General features: G+C 34.6%; 1 protein-coding gene across 1 annotated transcript; it reads right to left on the reverse strand.

Annotated features, from left to right (window-relative positions):
* Positions 1-14,403: 14,403 nt before the first annotated feature.
* LOC115230200 (FAD synthase-like) lies at positions 14,404-14,878 on the reverse strand. Its single transcript, XM_029800407.1, has 3 exons — positions 14,738-14,878; positions 14,589-14,649; positions 14,404-14,558 (listed from the first exon to the last, which is right to left on the reverse strand). The coding sequence occupies exons 1-3, from the start codon at positions 14,876-14,878 to the stop codon at positions 14,404-14,406; spliced, it is 357 nt and encodes a 118-aa protein (XP_029656267.1).
* Positions 14,879-15,732: the final 854 nt, after the last annotated feature.

The raw sequence follows: 15,732 nt of genomic DNA on the forward strand, positions 1-15,732 counted from the left end.
GTATCATTATTCAGATTGTCCGACTTCAGCGCGATCATTCTTAGCTTCCTATCACACAGAACGGGTGAGGAACTTAATCAATTATTTGCAGAATTTTGTTCATCGTACCTGGATGAAAAAATGATGAATAATTTCCTACAAATGAAAAAATGCAATAATTTAGAAGATTGTAATTTACTTTTTGAAACCACTTCATTTCACCTTTCTAACCTTTACTATTCATACGGAAAACGTGTTGAAGAAATGGAATAAGAAACTAAACTTTCTTAAAGCATTTCTTGGAAACTTGGAAGACGCCAAAGGAACTTACGGATTAGAGTCTCTATACACCCAATAAATTAAACCAACAATTGTTTACGGATGTACAGTATGGGGAAGCAATCTAGCATATACAAATGTCAAAAAATTGACAATATTCAAATGAAGATTGTAAACCTCCTAGCGAATGTCACGGGTAATCAAATTCAACCAAAGGGACTAGAAGAAATTGTGAAAGAAAACGGTGGAGACCCCAGGAAAAAAGTCAATTTTCGGGATCCCCGACCTCTTAGACAATGCGCTGTAAAACAGAGAAAAGATGCGAAGGTTTCTAAAAGAGGCTGGGATCACCTGAAATAGTTAATTATTGTTATGACGGTGTTTTTGGTCCTGATAAATAAATAAACGACATAATAAAGCAATTAGATACTTTCACGTTCGGCTTTGTCGTTGATATGATATTCAAAGATCAAAGAGGCTTAAGACATAGTCAGTAAATTCTACAGATGCAAATGATTTCCTAGAGATACGGATGGATACCACAATAAATACCAATGTCTTTTTCTAAAATAATAAACCTGTTATTTTCTTCAAAACGTAACTCCTGAGTTGCCACCGAAATATCTTTTAAGTCACTCTGCGGTCCGCAAGGTGGACAACACGATTCGCAGAGATATGCTTGCTAAATATTTTTTAACCTGCAAGAGTAGCGATAACTCGTTTGTGTTGTTCAGAACAGGGCGGACATCCTTTCGGCATACCCGCGTCAGTCAAGAGGATCCTGCTTTAGGTATATTATGTACTCCTTTATTATTAAAAACTTTGGAAGAGAGTGAAAGAAAGATACTAAACCTGGAACAAGGAATGTTTAATTTTCTTTTGTTGTTTTTCCAAGATTGTTTAAATTGGGTTTTGCCGAATTTTACAAAAAAATAAAGTTATAATTAGTTATGGAGAGTAGTCTGTACGGATCGCTCAGCAGTTTCCTCTAAATATTGCAACACTGAGCAGTTTCCTTTAAATATGGCACATTATTTTCATTTAAAAGCGAGAGACGTTGTTTATGTAGAAAACTGGGCCTTAAATTCTTAGATTAAAGTGATAGAATAGTGGCATTAAATATAAATAGGAATGTGCCCGCATTAACTTGATGAATCGTCAAAAATTTATGGATGTCCTTACAAAATTCCTTGACGAATCCTCTATCTGGAGAATTAAAACTATACTATAAAGGAAAGATCAATGTGGCGGCATACGCAGATGATGTGAATATTATTTCCTCCGACAGGAATGCTCTAGAATGCCTATTGGAAGTGATGGCAAATAAACTTGCTGAGTCGTTCCTAAATGTAAATGTGGAGAAAACAGAATTTAGTGAACTTGTCAAATAAAAGTCTAAGCTGGACGAACATTGGCGAAAAGTTAAGAAACTTAGATCCCTATTTAGAGGCGATCAAGACGTGATAATGCGTAAAACACATGCAAACAGCGCACTACACAGCCTAAAAAATAATTTTGTTATGATCAACTACATAGATTATTTACTTCCAATTTTCAAAAAAAAGTTAATTGAACAGGTTTTGTATTAAAAAACATTTATTTATAAAGAAAACTAACATCTTATGTCACAGTCGGATAAATAAACACGCGAATAAATAGACACCTAGCTTAAAAATATTTAAAAAATATATAAATAGTTATTTTATACATCAATATTAACAATTAGTTAAATATTTTAGAGAAATATTGTACTTTTTAATTTATAAAAAAAGCGTGGAACTATGCGTATTGTGAAGCTCAGCAAAGAAATTCTTGAAAAAATCAAAAAAATCAGAGAAAACCAAGAAGAAAACACATTATACGACAGTCCCAGCAGAAAACAACGATTTAGGCTAAAGCAGCTTGCGAAAAACATATGCTTTGAAAATGGAAATGTATTCTTTATTAAAAATTCAGCCAAATTGCGATTGCGACCAGAACCGCTGAGTTAGGGCTTAATAGGAGTTTCTGTCAAGTTAGAGTTGGTTCTACAAAATTAGGATTTAGTAAAAGTTTGAAATACGTTAAGCGTTAGGGTTTGGTTAGGGTTAGGCTTAATTATTTTTAGCGTTAGGGTTTTGTTAGTGTTTGGGTTGGCTTTTAGAATGTCATTGAGTTGAAGCTGAGGTATTGCTTTGAAAATGGAAATGTATATACCAGATCTCATTGATCTATGCAGATATTCTGAAATTAACGATAAATTCTCTTGGGTATTTTAGATGAGCTAACGATTTTGTTTAAAATTTTTCATCTAAATTTTTTAGCTATCTTTAATTTCTTTCTTGCTTTCATAACAAAGATATAAAGTTTCAAAAAAAAAAAAAATTTTTTTAAGAATTGGAAGCCCGCATAGGGTTTGGGTTAATTGTTTAAGATTTGAGTTAGGATTAGGAGCAGACGAAGCTTTTATATGGAATCTAGAATTTTTTTCTATTTTCTAATGTAAATTTTAATTATTATCTCAATTTTAACAGATTTATTTACAATTTTAAATCATTATTTTTTAATGGTTAACCAAAAATCAAATAGATTTCTCGATAATCAATAAAAATTGTTGATGTCAGTGGGATGTTGGTTTTTTCGAGACCCTGCTTTTTTCAACAGGTACCAAAATTATTAAAAATGTGTTTAAAGTGAGATTTGGAAAAAATTAACATGTATTTTGTATGGTAATATTGCTTAAAAATGAAATTTTGAAAGTGTCCATTTATTCGCATGTCCATTTATCCGACTGTGACATCTTATAAAAATTTATTTTTCAAATTATTTAAATTTTTAAAAATTTCGAGAATTTTTTTCACCATATAAATTAATTTTCGCCGTCCGATTTAAATGATTTTTGGCCCTGCAGACATTGCTGTGTTTTCGTTAATTCCGATACTGCCTATTGTCCAAATTGTCATTGAGGCACTAATGCGGAAATTGCCAGTAATTGCACATCTTCAGCCTATATAGGGAAATTTTGAGCGGTATTTGGTCGGGGATCGGAATCTCCATCTAATTCCATGCACATTGTCACTAATCGCGAACTTTAAATCCGCAATTTTTATTACATGAGTTGTTTACGAAACCTTTATGACCAACTTCCACTTTTTCTGGCTTGCTTTGGGATACATTCTAGGAGCTCTTATTTCTGGAGAATTGTTAATTCCTCATTTTTTCAAAAATAAGATCTTAAACGGATTTCAGGTCCTCATTTTTTATTTTTTTAGATTTTTACAAATCGGTTCAATTCTGAGCTCATAGAACGGGCAGTCAGTGTGGTTTATGTTTTTCAAACTGTAAACACTACCAAGCATTTTATAGGTCGCTTATCTCTCTGTCGTTATGTATGTTCCTGCAAATTTTCTCCGTCTCAGTATGATTGACTAAATAATTTGTCAGTAACTGGATTTGATCTTTGGGTGTATATTCTGATCATTTCTCGGATTTGCGTAATCTACACGACAATTGTCAGACTATTCGTAGCTATATTAGGGAGGCGTCAGGTTGGTAATACTGTCCGACATGATCCAAATGATTTTCATTGCAATCGGAATTCTAGTTATTTTAGCACTGTCGACATCAAAAGTTGACAAATCGTTCCATCAAATTCTTAATGAGGCTGCTCAAAATACTGAATTAAACGGATTCGGGTCTGAATTGTTACTTATAGTTTTGCTTAGAATAATAAACGCAATCTGCTGAGATTGAGCGGTTCTAAGCATAGGTGTGAGGGACAGCCCTGAAACAAGCACTCCAAAAACAAAACCTATCATTATAAACTGAAATACATACACAAAATTCGCAAAATTAGAAGGGATTTTGAATCTTGGTTTTCTACATTCCACTTTTACAGAGATCACGGAGTTTAACCCCAAAGACAAAGTACTAATACTTTTCAAGAAAATTTACCTTAATGCGGCTGAGAATAATGTCCCGATAAAAAGCCCAGCCAGTCCTTTATACTTTGAAAGAACGTTAGTTACAAGATAGAACAAGATCTAGAAATTTATCAAAACTTTAAACGTCGAATTTTGTTAAATTTTGTTCCTTTAACATCTCCTCAGTAACTAGTTGCTTAGCCACGATCCCAATAAATCCACAAAGAGTAAAAAACGTACAATTCCCGAGCAAGTGTAAATACAACGCTCTTGAATAGAATATGATTCGTACCATTTAGCCTTCTTCACGGACCCCAAACCTAAGTAGCGTTGAATCATGGTCTGATTGTCCCATAAATGCTTGACGTGAGGAAAATTTCCAAAATCAATTTTTGGAATATTCTAAAACTATAAGTAACAATTCAGACCCGAATCCGTTTAATTCAGTATTTCGAGCAGCCTCATTAAGAATCTGATGGAACGATTTGTCGACTTTTGATGTCGACAGTGCTAAAATAACTAGAATTCCGATTGCAATAAAAATCATTTGGATCATGTCGGACAGTATTACCAACCTGACGCCTCCCTAATATAGCTACGAATAGTCTGACAATTGTCGTGTAGATTACGCAAATCCGAGAAATGATCAGAATATACACCCAAAGATCAAATCCAGTTACTGACAAATTATTTAGTCAATCATACTGAGACGGAGAAAATTTGCAGGAACATACATAACGACAGAGAGATAAACGACCTATAAAATGCTTGGTAGTGTTTACAGTTTGAAAAACATAAACCACACTGACTGCCCGTTCTATGAGCTCAGAATTGAACCGATTTGTAAAAATCTAAAAAAAATAAAAAATGAGGACCTGAAATCCGTTTAAGATCTTATTTTTGAAAAAATGAGGAATTAACAATTCTCCAGAAATAAGAGCTCCTGGAATGTATCCCAAAGCAAGCCAGAAAAAGTGGAAGTTGGTCATAAAGGTTTCGTAAACAACTCATGTAATAAAAATTGCGGATTGAAAGTTCGCGATTAGTGACAATGTGCATGGAATTAGATGGAGATTCCGATCCCCGACCAAATACCGCTCAAAATTTCCCTATATAGGCTGAAGATGTGCAATTACTGGCAATTTCCGCATTAGTGCCTCAATGACAATTTGGACAATAGGCAGTATCGGAATTAACGAAAACACAGCAATGTCTGCAGGGCCAAAAATCATTTAAATCGGACGGCGAAAATTAATTTATATAGTGAAAAAAATTCTCAAAATTTTTAACAATTTAAATAATTTGAAAAATAAATTTTTATAAGATGTTAGTTTTCTTTATAAATAAATGTTTTTTAATACAAAACCTGTTCAATTAACTTTTTTTGAAAATTGAAAGTAAATAATCTATGTAGTTGATCATAACAAAAATTATTGGAACAAATTGACTTTATTTTTAAAAATTAATTTTAGCTAGCAAACGTTTTATCATGCAGTTTTTTTCAATTATTATTATTAAACAATAACCGCTGCTCCTGTCACCACCTATAGGGATTTGGGATCTTTGTTGTTCATTTTTTGTCGGGAAAATTTTAAAGACCTCATTATCGGGGATATTCTTAATACGTTCGATTTTTGGAGGGCCTCCTCGTTTTGGACTATTTCTCCGATATTAGCTAATTATAATGGGAAAGGATTCTGACAGTTTATCTGTATTTTGCTAATTTGAAGTTGGTGTGCGCAGACACATAGACAGACACACACCATACCAATTTATTATTAAGATTTAGGTTGCATTTTAATTAAAAAGCATATTTCATGAACATGGATCTTCTATGATTTTATAATTAGACAACGATAAAGAATTTAAAAATTCTGACATTAGGACGCTTACTTATGAATTGATTTAAGTCTGTATCATAAACACGCCTTCTAACAACACAAAGAGAAATATATGAAACAATCAATATCCTATTTTCTATCAAAAAAATTTTTGTATAATTTTAACTACCTATTTAAGTGATTCTAAACATTTAAATAAATATCTGAAACATTTATTAAAAAACCAAGATTTTAAGTAATCATTAATAGTTTTTTTGACTGATATTTTCTCTATTTTTTTGCATTTTTATTAAACTTTCAAGCATATTCACATTAAAATGATCGTCATGTAAAAATGTTTTTGAGGTCCGAAACACATTTATCGCGTCTCGATGTGTGATACATTTGTTTCTTTGACAATCTTCTATAATTAAATTGTCCAACTTGTCATTTTCATCGTTATTGTTTTGTAGAAATTCATAAAGTTCGTATTTTCAGAGTACGTAAAGTCTATAAACTCCTCTTCTTTTATGGTGTGACATGGTTTGCGTGACACCTATGGGCCCTGGTCCATTTATTTTTCCTTTCTTTTGTGGCCGAGGAGACATCCGGTTTCGCAGTGAAATCACTGATGACGGTGTCACTCGTCAATCCGGTGCATTTAATATGAATGGAACCTTCAGGCGGAATGATAAGATTGAGATTCGAATCAGGGAGCTTTGCAAAACTGCCCAAATCCTTCAAGCACTGCATCATCCGGCCGAAAATTCCATTGCTCGCCAAATTCTCTTATTCGCCACGTTTTAGTATTAAAAAAAATAATAATTTATTATTACAAAAATAATTTTGTGAATATTTATACCGCGTATCTTTTTGTGTAACATGAGGAAGTGTTCTAGTTTATCTTATAATCAAAAAGAGAAATTATAATTTATCTTGTTGATAACTCTTCTCTGAGTTTTTATTTTCTTATCTTGCCTGGAAAAATGCGTCGGTGGATACAATATCAAAATGTTTTCAGCACGCCAAATGGAAAAAAAGCATTGAAGAACCTATTAAGGGAGACCATAAAATAAAAAATTTCGGACAAATTATAGATAAATTAATGATCCCAGATCCCATATGTGACATGGTTTGCGCGATACCTATGGTTTGCGCGATACCTGACGTGACCTTGAAATGTACAATTATGACATTGATGGGATTAAATTATAAATCTTTTAATTAGACCGCGACTCATTCTTATCATTTAATAATTTACTAAATTAGCTAAAGACTCTCTCATTTTGACAAAAAATTATATTTATAGGAATTTAATTATCAGAAATTAATTTTTTTTTGGTGGAAAACCTAAATTTCTTGAATTATTTCTAGCGTGCAAGTATATTTGCAGCAATGTCCTCGTACAAAGGTTATGTAAAGAATAGTTTGGAATATCAAATTTTAAAAGATGCTTTACAGGATAAATTTCCTGAATATCTTACAAAGCAAAAAAAATATAGACTAGTTAAGAAAATTGAAAATTTTACTGTAATTAATGAAAGGTATCATACAAATTGTAAATGTATAGATTGTATCTTAAATGTGCGAATTCAGATCACAAGCTAGTGATTTGTCTAGACAATGGATTTTAACGGTCATTGACGTATATAGCAGGTTAGTTTTTTTATCAATTTTTATAGATTTGCATTTGCGAGGCCGCTCTACACTAAGTCCTCAAATGAAGTTTGTGAAAACCTTAGATCATTATTTTTCTTAAATGGTCCGTGTCAATTTCTTCAGTCCGATAATGGGACTGAATTCAAGAATCGTGAAATGACCAATCTATGTGAGGAATTCAATATCAAACGAATTCACGGAAGGCCAAACAATCCCCGCTCACAAGGGATTGTCGAACGCTTCAACCAGTCAATTACAAGAAAAATGGCAAAAATGATCGACAATGATAATAAAAAGTGGCTGGAAAAATTAGAAAATGCAGTGTACAGTTATAACATTTCTGTCCACTCATCTTCTAATGAGAGCCCTTTTGAAAGATACCGGGGAATAAGTGGAATAAATACAATATTTTATGGTTGTAATTATAAAATTATTCCTTAGATAATTCAAGTAATGATTTGTTGAGTCCTGATCAAGTCGATGATGCAAACAATTGTCCGAGTCCAATTGAAAATTCATGTAATTTGAATTTCTATATGTAGATGATTGTAATTATTCGTTTACAAGTCCGAAAAGATTTCAGTTCGAAATCAACCCCATTGATCCTAATTCTAATTATTACAAAGCGATGAACAGAAAAATGAATGTTCACAATAGTAAGTATGAATTTAGTGTTGGTGATAAGGTATGCATAAAAATTAATGTTTAGGTTCGAGTTAAAAAAGACTTTGGAACAAATCCTTCGTTGCGACTGGATAAGTTTGAATCTCCATATTATCCATCTGCAGAAATTATCAGTATTTTATCGAACAATCGCGTTGAGGTAGTTTAAACATTTAAATTTAATAGATAAAAAATTCGATGAGCGAAATTTCGATTGTGCCAATGTCCAGACTTAAAAAATAATTAACAAGTTATTATTCTTTGAAGTTTAATATTAATTACAATATTGACATTAAGTTAAGCTTCAAGGTCACGTCAGGTAACACGCGGCCCATAGGTGTCACGCAAACCATGTCACATAATATATTGTTCTCATCTTGCGGCAGGGCTTGTTGTTAGTAAAAATGGCATTTTTTCCAAAAAAGTGGCGAGTTATAGAAATGGCGAGCAACAGAGGGTAAACTTAATGTATGTTGATTAGGGAATAGATGAATTGCCATGATGACTGCCAGCAGGTTATGGTAAACAATTTGAGGTTCAAATAAAATCGTTTAGAACTAGAAGAATATCAGGAAAATAATGTAAATATAATAAGTGGATTCTCAACTTTTAGTATGAATCGTTGCTAATTTTGTTGACAAGGGATTGGGGAAAGTACCTAAAAAGAAGAGGTTTATGTGTTCATTTGACCTGAAATAACCATGTAATTTAATTAAATAATAGCTCCGGTGATCCAGAAAATTATTTTCAAAACCATCATTTTTTGAAGTTACTTCAGAAGCCAACAAATTAGTAAAATTTTTTTACAACGGAAAATCATGTAGTCTCCCTTCGTAACTGAATAGTTATTTCCATGTCGTCGCTACAAAGGTGAACTACGATGATGGCACTTTTCCTGTATGAACTAAGAATTCAAGAATGTACGGAGAAAGCCCGTTCACTCTATTTTGTTTAATTGGTATGATGATTTGGACGTGGATCTGAAGGAATTGTCTTGGTGGTTATCACATGGAAATAACTCACTGAGAACCAAGGGGCTGCCGTGTCTAATACGGGAACTTATTTATTTTCCGACAATGCTAGAGCATTGTGCAGTCACTTTAACTGAGTCAGAAAAACAGTTAATCATTTAGATGTGGTCAAATGATAAATAGTGACTACCTACGAAGACACAACGAAATAATGAAGTGTATACATCAGAATTAATGCAAGGAGTATGGAATTAAGAAATCTAGAAAATTGAAAATCCACTCTGTTGAGTCAGTGGCTGCGAATAACTCTGTGGAGATTTGTGTTGACCTGACAATAAAGACAAGCCGCACATCTTCGTACTCGACAAAATGAGGAACATAATCATGCTTATAAGTCAGGTTGAGGTGGAAAAGCTCCATAAATACGATTTGCTTTCCAGTAAACTCAGAGTAATTCACAACGCCAAGGTTACAGGTGCCATTTTTATTAACATAGACGACGTTTATAATGCGACTCAATCGGTCTCAAAGAACATACACGAACTTACATTTAGTCGATGGTTATTCGGAAAAGATAGGAGAGTATGCGTAAAGAACATAAGTTTGAAATAATTCTGCCGGAAAAATGTCAAAAGTCTTGATTTAAAACAAAGGAGAAAGTTTGCCAAGTGTGGGTAGGTATTGAGTCAGACTTGATAGCGACCACAGAGGAGCCTGGTCCTGTGAGATGGATGAGTGTGGGCATTGAAAAGATTGGCTCTGGTTCAAAGAGGAAGAGAATCGACTGAGAGCAGACGCATTAATTAAAAATTAATAATTAATCGTTTTGGTTAATTAATTTGTTTTTTTAAATATTATAATAATAAAAATATTATATGGCTAAACTAATTTTAAACTAATTTTTAAATAATTTGGTTTATTTATATGGATAAGCGTTTGGTTGTTAATTCTGTTCAATTTCCTGTATCTTTAACTTGTGTAAATACTCGGTTAACTGCGCAAGAAAAGCTTCAGAAAAGGTAAACTAAAAGTATTAACCACTATATAGAAAAGTAAAGAACCGAATTGCTGCTCAAATAGCTCGTGACAGGAAAAAAATCTACGTGAGCTCTCTAGAAGAGCAGTTGTTGACCTTGGAAGAGACCAACGCTCAACTTAAGCTTCAAAATTTGCAATTAATGAAACGCAATCAACTTTTAACTCAAAAACTTTTAAACCCATCTGAGGGAACTAGGAGGATTGAGGAAGTGTCGTTTCCAAACAAGTCTGCAGAACTTGAATCTTCTCCGCAGTGGAAGATGACGACACTTTTCTCTCTACTCCTTTTTGCCCAGAGAACTCAAAGGGATTGGGAGAGCTCGTTATATTGGACGAAGACCCTATTGGTGGAGACGATAAGATGTTTCTCAATTCGTCCTCTAATGAGCCTACTTTTTCATATTTGGAACCATTTGATAACATTTTTTATTCCTGGGATAATATTTTTGGGGGTGACACTAATTTTCCTCCAGTTGAGCCGGCAAGCCTTCAAATGGATGAATCTTGTGAAACAAATTATTTGGAGAGTCGTCCAGATTGGTCTGAAAACTTTGATTTTATTCGATTTGACCCACTTCATTGGCCTTCTATTTGAAACGGTGACTTGACATATTTATTAATCGAATGTTATATTGGTTATTCTTATTAATTTTTATTGGTTTGGTCACATATGTTCCATATGGCAGATATTGTGGCAATTTTTAAATTAATCAATATAGCTTATCACTAAATATTCCCTCGGGGATTTTTTAACTGCAAAGTTCCTTCCTTATATAATTGTCTCCTAATTAGGGTGCAGCATTGCTTCCTAACTGGTTTTAACACTGCTGTCTTACTCTAATGAATCTAGTTCAAGCTCATTAAAACCACTTGTCTTTTAAAAAATTATAACCACTTAAACATCCAACCATTATACCTATCCATGTCTAGACAAATGAAATATCAGACTACAGTTGTAACAACAACAAGCCCTGCCGCAAGATGAGAACGGAATGTTAACATCTCGCTTGGGCCAGCCACATAAGATCAAAACAGAGAGAGAACATGTTATTAAGAAACTAACTAATCCAAAGGAAGACAATCCAAACGAAGACATGGGTCTCTGCTTCATCTATTTTTCTTTTCGAGTGTGGCTGAAGTAGACATCCGGTTCCGCAGTGGTATCACTGATAACGGCGTCACTCGTCAATCCGGGGTGCATGTAATCCGGGGTGCATATAATATGCATGGAACCTTCGGCCGAAATGATAACAGTTGTAAACTTTGTCTAAGAAATTAACAACTGTACCGCTTCAAGAAAGTTTGACGTAAATAAGAAACTGGTAAGAAATTGGAAACACAATGCAACATACCTATGCAAAGAAACAAATGTGCTATTAAAAAAGCTTCCGGGGGCCAGCACTTGAACAAGAACTTGTATACTGGGTCGAGAAGCAACAAAAGTATGGGCTTGTCGTCACATTAATTTTAAATCAAAACTTGATTATCCACCAGACTAAACAAATTAAAGACTTAATTAAAAGTAATTGTTTTCAGATTCGCATAAGAATCCATTGTTCAGTTTAAAGCGTTTACTTTCTCATGAATCCAGGACACAACGCAGACTTAATAACTGTCCGCACAGGTTACATCCTATACGAGAAACTTCCCCTCGCTGTATGGAAAGACCGTCATTCTGTCCGACGCTTACCGTCTCCGCGATCAAGACCAGTGAGCTCCAGAACATAAGGGAAGCTTGCGCATTAAGGCCCCGTTTGACGACGTTGTTCAAATTGGGGTGTCTCGGAGTACGTCTAGCACTTAACCGGCAGGAATGAGGGTGGAGGGCATCAGAGTCTATCAACTGCCCACACTTGCACGGGTGGGGATGGCAAAGAGGGATTCCTAGTCGAAGACAGGTACCGAGTCGAACTGACTAATCATACAAGAGTAAACCGGCTGAGGATAGTGGGACGGCATTTAACCAGTCCGCTGAGTGTGGTTGCGCGGCTGCGTTCATTGATGCGAGTTCAATTTGTAAAAAAATGTCGGATAATCACTGTCGGAGCAGACGAGTTATTTACTTAAGGAATCACATAAGTGACCCCGGAAAATAACCTTTCTGGAATCGAGCCAGGGTCAAGTGCAAACTTTCAATTGCTCGAAACATACAATCATGAAGTGGTTTGCAGTTTTTTAGAAATAAATTATACATCTCATTGATCCCAATTGTCTTCCAGTGAGAGAAATGGGTTACTACTTCATTGAACTTCTAACGGATGTCAGACACCACAAAACTTGGTAATCATGAGAGTATCAGATATACAAAAGCAAAACGACTTACTCATAGTGGACCTGATTTCCACATACTTCCTCATGTGTCAGGCATTTTGGCCTCATGCGGGTAACCTCCTTCGTCTCTCCATGCAACCGCCAATAGAACAGTCTGGAATTTAACTGAGACAAGTTGTTCTCTCGCCTTCCCTGACACCGAAATTCGTGGGTTGAGAGCTTCTTCTGATAAAAAACAATCAACTCCATCCTCTTTGCCTGCACACATTTCAATTCATTAAAATTCCATTTGGCAGGGTGTGCTCGACGAAATTTCCATCAACTCTTTGTCCCAAGCTTCTGTGTGATTCCTTCATAGGTTGTCTGTGCCAAGTACAAATAGAGATAAATATCGTCCATTGTCTCTGGAGCATTACGCACGATCGCGTAAGATATTGCACAATTGATGCAACTCATAACGTCAGTCCTGAGTTGCCACCTAGATATATTTCGGGTCATTCTGCGGTCCGTAATGAGGAAAAAACAATTCTCAGAGAGTAGGGATGTCTACTTAATACCTTGCTAACCTGCAAAAATAGGGCTAACTCGCTACTCTGGTGCTCGTTTTGTTGAGAACATGAGCATCCTGACGGCGTAATCGCAGAAAAAGTTTTCCTTCGCAAGCCTGAAAAGAAGTTTTAGCCAGGTTCTTCAGTGCATTCAGAGACAAATTCGCGCAAAAACGTAATTTGAAGCATTGAAGAAAAATAGGTCAAAAATTCCTGGACATCCTGGAAGCTCTTCCCAGCACTTGCGAAAGAGTAGATTTAACCTAGTCCTTACGGGTCGTGCACTCAGTCCCTTTTGCGATGGCAAGGCTCTCCATCGAAGGTCTCCCTCTCCGACGCGTTTGTCCATCCTGCTCTAAATATATTATGAATAATAACATTGTTATTTTCTCTTTCAGGAGGAGTTCACATCAAGATATAAGCAGGTTTTTTTTTAAAATGAATTTGTATAACTAAACAACAACACGTAAGATTTCGCTTGTACCAGACACAGAATTTTTCAAGAGCAAGAGATAACAAGTAAGTTGGTTATTCTAATTAATTTCTAGTTGAGGCATAGATAAATTTCTCTTGTCTTTTGAGTTTTCTTTTTATTCAAGTGTGGCTGTTCAAGTTTCCAAGAAATGCTTTAAGAAAGTTTAGTTTCTTATTCCATTTCTTCAACACGTTTTCCGTATGGGGAATAAAGGTTAGAAAGGTGAAATGAAGTGGTTTCAAAAAGTAAATTACAATCTTCTAAATAATTGCATTTTTTCATTTGTAGAAAAATTATTCATCATTTTTTCATCCAGGTACGATGAACAAAATTCTGCAAATAATTGATTAAGTTCTTCACCCGTTCAGTGTGACAGGAAGCTAAGACGTACCGAAGTCCAGATAGTGCTTGGAATTCGCTTGTAATGGTATGTCAATAACGGCGTCACTAGTCAAACCCAATTGGAACTTTCGGTACAGACAGCTTCTGAGAATCGAACCCGGGACTAGAGTTTAGCAACGGATTTTCGACCATTTACCTGCCCGGTATAACTAGACCAAAAGCTAATTACTCAGATAATACTTTTTTAAATAATTTTAATGAGATAAAATAAATAAAAAGACATTATCATACTATTTTTACTCAGATTTTTTAGCCCGTCCAATACGTTCGGTCCCCACTTGTTCAAGTTTTGAAGCTTTGATATAGTTTGTATTTCCATTAAGAGAAGTGACAAGGTTAGGATTTCTCTGAGTCGTATATTTTTCACCAATCGAAGAATATCTTTTACTTAATCAGTTAAGTGAACCCCATTTCATACAATTGGCACTGATCAATATTATAACGTTCAATAAAATTCCAGACTTCTCTGTAGTTCCACGACAAAATTGGATTCACTCTAATTAAAGGAGGCCAACCTTCATCACAAGGCATAAACGGAGCAATCGAATATTCTGAAAAAATTACAACATTTGTGTCTTTACCAAAGTCGTCTCCCCTTGTTCCCATAAATACGGCCTTTATCTTTCTGTTGTCTTTAGTAAACTGATATAGTGATTCCTTATAGTTCCCACAGTAGTGAACGTATTTTAAATTAAATCTTTGTTTAAATATATTTATTTAACCTATTAACAGATTCTTGTATGAAATTTGTTAATTCTGGAAATTCGGGTCCAGTAGAAATGTGAAGAATTAAGATTTCTATTTTTGATAAAGAACCCGCACTAGAAGTTAAGTTTGTAGACTTTACTAACTGTCGCTTCCACGCACTCATGAATAAATATAGGACAATTGTTGATTCCTTTCCTCCGCCAAAAGCTATGCACATTTCATCAAAACTATTCAAATTGACGTCAAATTTTAATTAGCTTAGGTAAATAAATTTTCATTAAATAAAATTAAGTCAACCTAAAACGAGTAAAAGCCTCGTAAAAGTACGAAAGAGATTGCCGTATAAAGTTAGACTCCTTTTTATGTTCAGCATCAGAGCATATTTTGGAAAATGTATTTTCTTTAATATATACAAGTGAATTACCATCACTTTGGAGCAACATGAAATATATTTAAATTAATTCAGTAGTAATTAATTATTATTATTAAAACCAAGATCGCCGTCCAAAACATAGAACTAATTAATCAGGTGATCCCGGCTTCTCTGAGGAGGGTCCTCATCTTTGCCCGGTTCTGCTCCCTAGTCCCGACACAATTTCTATGAGAACGCTGTGGTGGAGTTTTGGGGCCTGTAGGCCCACCGAATTCGAAAATATCGACCTGCAAAAGGGGCTTGCTTGTCTTCCTCAAAATGCAATTAAAGCCGGCGAACAAAGAGCGGCTGTATTTATGCAGGAAAAACCTTTGAAAAGGATTAACGTCGAGTGTTTTTAAAAGTGAATTTATGCTATTCCAATTTTGGGTGGCCTTAAGAGAATGTCTTTAGTTTGCCTGAGGAGGTCGGGGATTCTGCGATCAATTAAAACAAATAAATTGCCCTTTCCATGATCGCAGGATTTCTAGCCCCAAATATGGTATTCAGAGCAGAGAAAGCATCTGTGCGAAGTCTATCACAACCGCCAACATGAATTAGTTAATCAAGAAAATCAAATGTAAAGCTCTGCATTCCATATTATT

This window comes from Octopus sinensis, unplaced genomic scaffold, assembly GCF_006345805.1.
Source record: "Octopus sinensis unplaced genomic scaffold, ASM634580v1 Contig14888, whole genome shotgun sequence".
In the NCBI taxonomy this organism is placed as follows: Eukaryota; Metazoa; Mollusca; class Cephalopoda; order Octopoda; family Octopodidae; genus Octopus; species Octopus sinensis.

Bases quoted from the DNA above. Each gene is read 5' to 3' on its own strand.
- LOC115230200 (XM_029800407.1), bottom strand. From the start codon at position 14,878: ATGAGTGCGTGGAAGCGACAGTTAGTAAAGTCTACAAACTTAACTTCT. The intron at 14,650-14,737 runs GTTAATAGGTTA...TCACTATATCAG, and splicing joins CAAATTTCATACAAGAATCT to TTTACTAAAGACAACAGAAA. The intron at 14,559-14,588 runs GTAAAGACACAA...TAATTTTTTCAG, and splicing joins AACAAGGGGAGACGACTTTG to AATATTCGATTGCTCCGTTT.